This window comes from Haliotis rubra, unplaced genomic scaffold (assembly GCF_003918875.1).
Source record: "Haliotis rubra isolate DU_JTF1 unplaced genomic scaffold, ASM391887v1 Scf470, whole genome shotgun sequence".
Taxonomy (NCBI): domain Eukaryota; kingdom Metazoa; phylum Mollusca; class Gastropoda; order Lepetellida; family Haliotidae; genus Haliotis; species Haliotis rubra.
Window position 1 is genome coordinate 535,053 of NW_025767158.1, and position 11,366 is coordinate 546,418.

General features: G+C 38.1%; 1 protein-coding gene and 1 long non-coding RNA gene across 6 annotated transcripts; both read left to right on the plus strand.

Moving 5' to 3' along the window:
- Positions 1–3: 3 nt before the first annotated feature.
- Positions 4–6,325, plus strand: LOC124290695 (N-glycosylase/DNA lyase-like). Of its 3 annotated transcripts, XM_046727496.1 has the most exons (5): positions 9–90; positions 4,072–4,120; positions 4,427–4,867; positions 5,730–5,904; positions 6,278–6,325. In XM_046727496.1, exons 1-4 carry the CDS (start codon positions 29–31, stop codon positions 5,847–5,849), a joined length of 672 nt encoding a protein of 223 aa, XP_046583452.1. In that variant the 5' UTR covers positions 9–28; the 3' UTR covers positions 5,850–5,904; positions 6,278–6,325. The 3 variants fall into 3 exon arrangements, with proteins under 3 accessions (XP_046583450.1, XP_046583451.1, XP_046583452.1); XM_046727494.1 differs by having other exon boundaries at positions 4–90; positions 4,072–4,867; XM_046727495.1 differs by lacking the exons at positions 5,730–5,904; positions 6,278–6,325 and adding an exon at positions 5,571–5,583 and having other exon boundaries at positions 4–90; positions 4,072–4,921.
- Positions 6,326–6,403: 78 nt separating this feature from the next.
- LOC124290697 lies at positions 6,404–11,366 on the plus strand. 3 transcript variants are annotated; one of them, XR_006902007.1, is made up of 3 exons: positions 6,404–6,416; positions 7,563–7,613; positions 10,574–11,366. It is a non-coding gene; the product is annotated as an uncharacterized LOC124290697 (long non-coding RNA). The 3 variants fall into 3 exon arrangements; XR_006902006.1 differs by lacking the exon at positions 6,404–6,416 and adding an exon at positions 6,460–6,485; XR_006902008.1 differs by lacking the exon at positions 6,404–6,416 and adding an exon at positions 6,532–6,554.

The window sequence follows — 11,366 nt, forward strand, 5'->3', positions numbered from 1 at the left end:
AAACAAAATGTCGAGCGCTTGGAAGATAATGCCATGTGCTTTGTCGGAACTTCGCCTTGACCATACTCTAAAATGTGGTCAGTCCTTCAGGTTGGTTGGTTGCCGATAAAAGTGTGTTTAACCAAGTAAATACCACAGGTCCTCCTTTCATTGCTAACTGTCTTATCGGGATAAGCCAGGTATGATAGGACAATCGACCATGGTTATCATGCCGTGGTGCTGAGGAAAGACTGTCGCCCGTATCCCCCTTGAAATTTCATATAATGTTGATAGAAACTAGCAACTACGTGTAGAATGCAGCCCCAGCCAACGATGCCTTACCGCCGTGGAGCAATTATCGCACTATACGCCCGTTCTCACTAATGAGGTGCAAATGGGTAAGCCTTCGTAAGTCAAAAATCAACTACACAAAATCTATGCAAAAACATTTTATTTAGACAGTTTGGTATATGGTCTATTACATATCACTTTTTCAGCCACACCATTTTAAAAATAACCATACAGCTGTTATCTAAATCTGGCACCTTGAATTATAAAAAAATATCACCTGATACGTACGTGACTAGTTCTTCTGACTAGAGAATTAAGTGACAATGTGATAAATTATTTGAGTAACCTATCAAATATTCCGCATGAGTTTGGCGATTTAGTAACACACATGTCTGCTCAAAGACTTTAGAAGTACTTTGACATACACATTGTAAATCATTATTACTCAGATTGCTTTTTAAAAAATACCAACAAATTGCAAAAACATTCTAAAATCAAACCTGATAACTAGATAAGCCGACAATCTGAGGGCGTAGTAGACCAAAAACTGAGTAGCAAAATATTTGATCGATAGCCAGCTGCAACAACATAAAACTCATGAAAATTACCAGTCACTTTTTGCAGTACAAACAGTAACATATGTAGCCCAACTTTCAATTGTTTCAAATAAGATTTTTATTATGAAGAATAATACTTTTTCTTACCTAAACATCGATTAAAACACATCAGCATCGTTTTCTTCAGGATTACAAGATTCTATCGTTTCTTCCTTTACAGTTTTTAGTGCTACATAAAGACAATATCAGGGTGATCAATATTAATCATCATAAATTTGGCAAAAGGAACATAACAAGACTGTATCAGCGATCGTTCTTTCTCAAGGAAGGCGGGTCCTTTTGCTTTCCGAATTTACCGATATTCTGTCTGAATTTCTGCTCTACATTTTCCCACTTGAAATAAGAAACAAATGAGTAACGTTATGTATAATACATTTCGATACATAATTACCCTATAATTATGCTCTTTCACATAACAAAGACCCAGGACTAATCCAAATGTTATTACAAATATATAAACTCTGTCTGATAAGCTACTAAAGTACCTTTCATTTGTACATCAATCCTTCAATCCCATTAAACAATCAAATATCCATATCAATTTTCATATCATTCAGAGAGGTGACCATCTCTTTCCCAACACATAGCTCATAATGTGAAAATAAAAGGACATTAAATAACACTGATTGCCAGTTTAAGTCTGAATGTTTTAAAAAAAAACAAGTTTCTGACTTCAAATGATATGACATTTACGTTTGAAACCTTCAACAAATGTTGTTACCTACGTTACTGTTGATAACGTATGTATCAGTAACTTTAGCATGCCTTGATCAAAAACTGGACCACCAAATGATGCCCTTAGCATTGCTTTCCTGTTTGTTATGATGGTAGTTAAAACACATGATGACAATTTGAAAGAATTACACTTTGTAACATGTTTAACATGACGTCTTTAATTATGCATGGTATCACCTGAATTTTAAACAACATTACCTCATAAAACTGATGTGGTTTCTCTCTCAAAATGTGTCTGCTGTTCGATGACTGTCGCCACATAAAGTAGGTATAGCCAAAACATAATCATATTGTTTCGGAACACTTAATTCCGTACTTTCTAGTAACGTATGTAACGGTTACATATGTATATTTTCAATGGTTTTCATTTTCATTTTTGCAAATCTATACACACTACTGATCGTGATATGAGCTATACTATAGTTAAAACCTGTCGTAATTAACTAGGTAAATGTTTTGAGTATAAATAATTGATACTGTACTTCACTTAAGCCAGAAAGGTACGCTGCTACACTGTCATCCAGAAAAACACAACTTATGTATCCAAAGTTTGGCGACAAAATTTCAACACTCTTTAACTATTCCGATTTGGATGGTTTGCCTTCTTATTCTCATTTGAAAGCAGCGTAATAAGTACATTGTTCTTTAAATATTCAATCTGAAACCCAAACTGCAAAATCAAAATGACAGTAATAATTTAAGTGAATCGTCTCCGACATGGCGACAGTAACGTACGTATCTTTTTGCCAACTTTGACTTTTCCTGCAATGCCAGTATAAGGACAGATGACCCGAAACAGTGTTTATTGGCTAGGGCAAGTATAAGACTTTGTGAATAATGCAAATACTGGGCACAATATTTGTTGGATTATGAACAAATGGCTGGCGACATCAATTGCACCTCATTAGTGAGAATAGGTGTATAGCGCCCCCGCTGTCTCTCTATAGCACTGCTTGCCCCACGCTCCACTGCTATCCAGTCAGACTTCTAGAGGCAAACAACTGTTCCGATCCTTGGGTTAGGGTTTAGCTACATTTAGATTGAAAATGGATTTCAGTGAAATGAGAGATTCCGAACCTGGGGAAAATCTAGACTTGGGTTATATTGAGTTACAATATAATTGGTTGGGAAGAAGAGAAAATAATATGATTCAGGGACCCAGATAGCATTCAGACGTTGGCCCAACATTGGCAATGGTTTGGCCAACATTGCCAACGTTGGGCCAACGTCCGAATGCTATCTGGGGACTGTGAGACTACAGCTTGTTCAGCTTGACCTGATCAAGTGAATACTAATGCATTGTGTGACCGTGTCACAACTGGTTTGGTCTATTATTGTGAAGGGGTGCATCTTTGTCAGTTTATTGTCAACATAGTCAGCCGAGACAAGGTCGCCGTTTGACATCTCTGTGTCGAAAAATCGTCAGCAATGTCCTAACTTTCTTAAAAAAGAAGCTACAGATGGTTTATTGTTTCCGAATGGGGCTGTAATGAATCCATGTGTGCATGTGTGAATGCAACATTAATAACATTCTCTGCTCCCCTATTTAATGAAGTTAACTCGACCAGCCGTTTGTGCCATTTGACCTCCCGGCATGCATATGTAGAGTAGCTCAGGTCAAGCTGAACAAGCTGTACTAAGTCAATTTATGGTTGTTATAATCTTGCGATGTTATAATGAAATGAAATAAAAAATACAACTTCATACTTTGTTTTGTGTATGGTGCTCAGAAATCAGTACCCGTTTTCGCCAATATGGTGCTGTTTTTGCCAAACAAATTTGGTGCCGTTTTGTTGTGGTGCCGTTTTAGCTATAATCCAAAATGCCACATCAGCATAGCATCAATGATTTCATCATGCGATAATAGTTACTGAAGCTGAATTGAAAATGACACCTTGTTTTGATCATGTTGATAGTAACAATAATTATTAGATCTGTTGGTGTGATAATATGTATGCGTTATTCACAATCAGTGTCAGTGATTAATGTGCAGTAGATCCAAGTGTAAACACAATATAAAGCAAACTGTGTTGTTTGTTTCTTAAGACAAAGAAAAACAAATAACCCACAGAAGCTGTTGGCAAGATTCCATTTTAGCTTGTAGGTGCAGTTTTCACTTGGTGCTGTTTTGATGAGCATGAAGAGAGCCATTTTAGCTCTGGCTAGGGTCTGATTATCAAAGACAGCATGCACAAACTCTGCTTTTGATCAGTGGAGATCCTGCAGGTAGCAGCATTTGACAACGAGAAGTCTAGAACCATGTGTACATTTTCACAGGGGCTTGTATTGCTGAAAATAATATGTCCTAGGTCCAACACTTGTTCATCAGATGGCTTTCAGAGAAACGACTGTTGGATCTAGGACATATTATTTTCAACAATACAAACACCTGTGTGCATTTTGCTCACCAGATTCACTTACTTATTGTATCTATTGATGATTATTGCAGGTGGAAGGAGGTGACTCCAGGTGTGTGGACAGGTGTGATTGGACACCAGGTATGGAGACTGAAGCAGGATGCATCAAAAGTTTATTACCAGGTGTTCACTCGGCAAATCAAACCTGATGCATGCAAATCTGACCAAAGCCTCCAAACACAGATAAAATCTGAATCCAAAGAGAGCCTCCACCTTTCTGTAAAATCAGATGAACAAAGAATCAAAGTGGAGTGCCCTGGTGAAATGGGTGACAGTGATTGGGATATAAGTATAAATACAAACAATATGCATAAGATTAAAGTGAAGGAGGAACCACTCTTCAGCTCTGAGAATGTTTATGAAAGTATTCTCTGTGATTATTTTCAGTTGAGTGTCAACCTTGGAAAACTTTACAAATCATGGTCAGCAGCTGATCAAAATTTCAAAAAAATATCATCTTCGTTTCAAGGAATCCGAATGTTACGCCAAGATCCAGTTGAAAATTTGTTCTCCTTTATCTGTTCCTCCAACAACCATATCAGTCGGATCAGCTCCATGGTCGAGAAGCTGTGTGATCAGTATGGTGCTGAGATTACAGAGGTTGATGGGAAATTGCATCATTCCTTCCCACAAGTCTCAGCACTAGCTGCTCCTGGAGTCGAGGCAAAGTTGCGGGAGCTCGGGTTTGGGTACAGGGCTAAGTACATCAATGTGACGGCAAAGTACATATGTGACAACCATTCTGAGGAATGGCTCTACTCCCTGAGGAATATGCCGTACGAGGATGCGAAGAGAGAACTGATGAAGCTGTGTGGTGTCGGAGCCAAGGTGAGACACACACACAGTCGGTTGTTATGTCAGTCAGGGGCACCTGCAGTGGCTGTAATACAATAGAAAATATGTTTGGTCAGTGCTTAAAAAAGTAAAATGTTATCTGGAACATCCAATTTACCAATTTTTATAAATATCGTTTTGACAAAACTATGTCCTATGCTTCCCCTGGAAAGTCAAATACACATATAGGCCAAATAAAAAAATGTTGTGGTTCCAATTACACCTCTTTAAAATTTAGGGTACATAGGTTGGATTTTTTTTTTACATTTTTTTAAGAAGTAAAGTACAAACTAATTACACATTTATCAATGTGTAATTGTTTATTCAATCAAGCTTGCGGCCATCATGTTGACTTTTTGTATTAGAATGACCGATGTCCGTCTGTGCCGGGGAAAAAAAATGGTATCCGAACACTTATTTTATTCATACAGCTTAAAAAAAATAAGAATTCCAGAATTCAAGGGTCGGTCGGGTAATCGTAACCACAACATTATTTTTTTTAGGCCATACTAAACATTTTAGAGGACCCCAGGATGTGCATAGTTTTGAAAGCTGAACAAGATGAAACATAATGTGTTGAGGCTGCAAACTGCATATTTCTGAAATCTGTTTGTTAAATATTGTGTACATAAATGACTGTGTTATCTGTTGTGTAATTTATGTATTATGAACATGATAAATGTCTGTGCATACGGAGATATGACATCTGTCTATAGTGTAGGTTTCTTAAGTTGCATTCTACATATGTCGGATGTCTGATGTCCATCTATGTCCATCTATGTGTATGTATTTTAGGTTATCTATGTCGTTATGTACTACATATGTCTAATGACTATACATGGTGTATGTATTTTAGGTTGCTGATTGTGTTTGTCTGATGTCCATGGACAAGCCAGGATCAATCCATCTATATGTAGATACACACGTGTCTAATGACTGTACATGGATCGCAGCTGTCGGACACTACATCCCATAAACTACAGCACAAGCAAGTAGATACGCTGGCATCGATAAACTCTACAAGGAAATAGGTAACCCGGCACATGCAAAATTTGTTGTGTTCATTTCATGAATTTGTTGGTTTTGACTTATACTTATGTAAACATGTAAAAGTTGGGGAGACAAACCTCCAAATATACATGTGTCCAGATATATATATGAACATAGGGAGCATGATGAAGGTTTATTATTACAAAATTGCTTTGATTTTGCACGAGATGATTAATATACCCATTTGGTTTATTTTATTTGGAACAAGAAGAAAATGCAGCTTTAATATAAGCAATATAAAGTTTGTTATGTTGTTTGACATGATATCATTAAAGAAAAACAACAACATGTTTCGTCTCTTTTCATATCGTGTCTAGATCTTCAATTATGATTCAGCTGGCATTTCTTTTACAGGGGACTCCTTCAGGGCTCTGTGGGGAGTATGCTGGCTGGGCACACTCATACTAAGTTCACCTCACGATGATGGTTATAGGGGATGTATTCATTCTCGCACAAAGGGGAGTATGCTGAGTATGCTGACTGGGCACACTAGGTGAGTTCACCATGGTTACATGTGGATACCTTCTTGGCACAAGGGGAGTATGCTGGCTGGGCACACTAGGTGAGATCACCATGGTTACATGGGATGTCTTCAGGGCACAAGGGGGAGTATGCTGGCTGGGCACACTAGGTGAGATCACCATGGTTACATGGGATGTCTTCAGGGCACAAGGGGGAGTATGCTGACTGGGCACACTAGGTGAGATCACCATGGTTACAGGGATGCCTTCAAGGCTCTGTGGGGGTGGGTGGCAAGTATGTTGTCTGGGCACACGCAATTTCTTACACATGCTCATCCTTGTCATATGTTTGGAAGAGTGCTGAAACCATTATTGTCCTTGTAACAGAAACAATGAACCACATTTATCCTGATTAACACTGCAGTGTTGTATGAATTCTCATAGAATCTGATACCAAGTGGAGCGTAAAAGGAGATTCATATATTATCATTGTCGTACCGGATGTATAGCATTTGTGCCCGCAGAATCATTATTGGTCCAAATGTCTAACTCATTCCAATTCACTGTGCAGAGTTATGTCCCTTGGACACAACTGGTTGTGGTTTTATAGGGCTGTAACGATGCATCGAACTATCGATGGATTGCAACTGTTGAGTCTCAGATAGCAATTAATTCATGGTAAAGACGAAAAACTATCGATATGCATCGATAGTATGTGTGACTATCGATAGTTTAGTTATTCACTTTCGTTGTTAAATGTACCAGATTTGTTCACTTTGAGACAGCTTCATTGAGTTTATGCTTATAACTGTTTACTTGATCTGGGTTTCAAGTTTCTTGTCAGTTATCAAAAGAGACTGAAACTACTTCAACTTGTTTTTATTCCATATAAATTATGCATTCAGTTTGGAAATAACCTCAAATGAGACAATTCAAGGTCGCAATAGACAATCGCTATCGCAATAGTTGTTTCCCCTCAATAGTTTTACATCCCAGATAACCTTGATTCTGTTTCCAGATTTCTTAAAACCATACCCATGCTTGTGGTTTTTTAAAAATTAAATGTCTGAAACCTGCATTACTTGAGGTGTCCTTGAGCTGACACGCTATGATGCCAACCTGGAATACTGTTCTAAGCAGCAGTATACCCAACTCACTCACTCACTCTCTGTCTACAGGTGCTGTTTGCTGCTGATCTGAAGCACTTTAAAGACGTCAGCAAGACTGAGGTGAGTTTGTTGAGCAGGTATAGTGACAGCACTTTGGGCAGTCATTATTTGAGATGAGTGGCATCTCTCTTCTTTGTTGTTTAAGGCCACACTGTGTGATGACGGTCTGTTAATAATCAAGTGTGGATCAGATAATCCAGTGATTAACATCATGAGCATCAATCTACTTGTGGGATCAATGACATGCATCAACCAAGTCAGCGAGCTTGAACACTAGATCCTGTTGGTCACCTCTTAAAACAATCATGGGTTGCTGAAAACCATTCTAACCTGGATATTCACAGGTGTGTAGACTTGGCAAACATGAAGACTGTCAGATGTGTTACCTGGGAATCTTATGTACAGCCAGAAAACATTCCCTCACGCCAGATGTTTAGTTTGAGAAAACTTTTATGTTTGAGCAGCTAACACAGTGTGTAGTGACAAGGCTTCAGGGATATAGAGATTATTAACTGAGTGTGTTTCCGTATCATTAATATCATATATTAGGAATAAAACTTGTATTATGCGTGCCTTTGGCGAGCATAATATATAATTTTTTATTCCTAATATATGATATTAATAATAATGGAAACACACCTCGAAATTAATAATCTCTTTATCATATATTGTCATTCTTAAAATTACTCTAAAAAAACAGAAGCAATAAATCATACATAAATTTATATGAAGAGAATCGAGCATTCGCGTAAGAATACTTAGCGGTATTCCAAGGTGAAGGTCGTTCATGACTGCACCATATGGTTGTGACTAGTCACTTATACAGTGCAAACATAACTCATGCTTAAAACAAGATCTTTCTGTCTAAAAAACAACAACAAAATCAGGCAGGGCTTTCCTGGTAGTGTTTCCATATTCATTGCGGGTAATCACCTCATCAATATCAGTTTCTGATACCTGACGGAATCGATCCATCGTCTGTATTGTGATCGATAGATCAAAATCCTCGGTTGGTACCTTTCTTAGACGATTGCCTTTCAGTCTTCGTCAAGGCGTGCCTCATAATCCCTACCTTCAATTTGAACGAAGTACTCTGTTTCATGTTTTCCAAAGTCAATTACTGCAGTAACGACTCCAGAACCTCTGTCATCAATTCTTACAGAATCACCAATTTTGAGAATGAGGGCAGCCATGTTTGTTTACAAACAATGTAAACTCGCGACGACGTGATGAATGAAATGTTAAAACGTGTATGGAGTTTTGTGAAAGTAGTTCGTGGATTGATGTAATTTGCATAGTTAACAGATTTGGATACCAAGTTTATCAGATTGCTTTATTGCACTGATAACACCCTCCATTAGATGATAAATTCAATTATCCACATTGCTTATCCATATCAATAGCCTGTGCCAACTCTGATTGGTCCCCTACAGTCTATGCATCTTGGATCAGGTTATCAATCTTGCTGACTTGATTGATTGTGGTCCGCTCATCATGCTGAAGACCTGGGTTCGATTCCCCATGTGGGTACAATGTGTGAAATCCATTTCTGGTGTCCGCTGCCATGATATTGCTGTATTATTGCTAAAAGCTGCGTAAAACCCAACTCACTCACTGATTAATTGTGTGTCATCGAAAACTGACGACGTGGATCCTTGCTCAGATCAATCACTGAATTGTCTGATCCATGTCCAGTCTTTACAAGCCACAGTCTTATAGCTTGAATATGGCTGACATTGGGTGTTAAACCCCCAAACACATCTCTAAATACGCTGCCATATAGCTGGAATATTGCTGAGTGCAGCATAAAACTAAACTCACTCACTCTCTGCTCCGGTCCGCTTTTGAGCCAAACGGACTATAAGAAATAAGCTGAAATCGGAAAGTTCAGAAGCCCTGTCTTTTTCTTTTATATATCGTCGCAGAAATTATATTTTTGAGTGCTGAGATAAAATTATTAATGTCTACCATCCTTAATCCTCCATCCTCATAGTCTCTTATTAAAGTAGTTCTCTTGATTTTATCCTGCTTACCATCCCAAATAAAGTTGAACAGGATGTTATTGAGGTTGTTTACAAATTCTTTTGGTGGATTTTGTAAGGCAGAGAATATATGAACTAATGCGGACAGTATCAATGATTTTATTACAGTAATTTTACCTATTCAGGTCAACTTTCTTCTCCTTCAGTTTGCCAGTAGTTTATGTATTGATTGTAGTCTTTTCCTAGTATGTATGACCCAGAGATTGTCCAACTGTAAATTTAAAGTAATTCCCAACACTTCGAAGTCAGATTTTATCCAATTTAATTTTCTATCTTCACATAGTGTTGCATTAGAGTCTGCCTTGGATCCTAGCCATATTGCTTTGGTCTTCACAATATTCACCTGAAGTCCAGAAATTTGGTGAAAAGTGTCCAGTGTATCTAGAGCACTCTTCAAGCTATTGTCAGATCCATCAAGGAAAAGTTGTGTATCGTCAGCGTATTGATCTAATTTAGGTTCTTTATTATCTATTTTCTCTGATCATAATTCCAAGTACCTCTGCAACAAAGAGAAAGAGATATGGGGACACTGCATCGCCCTGACGATATCCCGGGCCGTTTTGAAAAAAAGAGGACAGGAGGCCATTTTGAATTACACATGAGTTAGCGTTGTTAGTGAGGATTCTAATCCATTTTATAATTTTTGGCCCCAAACCGAATTTCTTAACACTTTGAATATAAATTGTTTTGAAACAGTATCAAATGCTTTTTCAAAATCTATTAGAATTAACAGGCCCGGTCTATCCTCTTTTTTCAGCTCATATATTATGTCATACAGGTTTCTAATATTATCAGTAGTACATCGCCCAGGTATGAATCCTGTTTGATTTCCATCAATGAGATACTGGAGTATGGTGATACACGTAAATAATGTTTGATTGTTGTTTATTCCATTTGTATAGGTAAAGAAAATATCATTAAGTTCACCAAAAGGTCCACGTAAATAATGTTTAATTGTTGTTTATTCCATTTGTACAGGTAAAGAAAATATCATTAAGTCCACCAAAAAGAGCAGCACAGGCAAGAACCAACAACACATCAGCTAAACGGTCGAAGAAAAAATGACTTCGGACTTCCCGATTCACCTCTTGCTGGCGATGAAAGACCTTCCCCGGCTTCAAGAAGTCCATCTGTTAGAGATCATTTCAGCCCTGTGCATCTTCACAGAGGAGCCACCTCAATACCTGGAGCTGTACTTCCCATCGATCGTATGAGGTTGAATACTCCTCTCTTTCAACTCTGCTGCCTCACTTACAATCACACCGTACTTATAACTGTGAGTTCGATTCCCCACATGGGTACAATGTGTGAAGCCCATTTCTGGTGTTCCCCGCTGTGATATTGCTCGAAATTGGAATAAGCGGCGTATTACTAAACTCACTCACTCACTATAACTATGAAATAGCAGTTATCCAAGGGATGTAACTCTCCATTGACTTATGTGGACCTGCACAGCATGTTCAAATATAGCAGTTATGTGATGTGAGAAACATGGCTGGAATCTGGTGCATCAGAACAGGATGATTATTGTCATCATCTGATTGTTGGGATGTGAAGGAGCCAAATCCAGGGGAGGTAACTCTCCAAGGACTTAATTAGATGTCATGGAGGCTGATGTTCATTTAATAACCAAATCAACTTTGGCACAGATGAAGATAGATTTTTTAATGCTATCTTCTCTTTGTATAGGGAGTCATAGTGATACAGTGCACAGGTCTCATCTTCCACAAGCCTACCACCAATGAAATGACCTAAATCTCTGTATATCTGA

Coding starts and splice junctions, on each gene's coding strand:
- LOC124290695 (XM_046727494.1), top strand. CDS start 8: ATGTCGAGCGCTTGGAAGATAATGCCATGTGCTTTGTCGGAACTTCGC. Junction 91..4,071: donor AAATGTGGTCAGTCCTTCAG/GTTGGTTGGTTG, acceptor TGATTATTGCAG/GTGGAAGGAGGTGACTCCAG. Junction 4,868..5,729: donor TGTGTGGTGTCGGAGCCAAG/GTGAGACACACA, acceptor TATGTATTTTAG/GTTGCTGATTGTGTTTGTCT.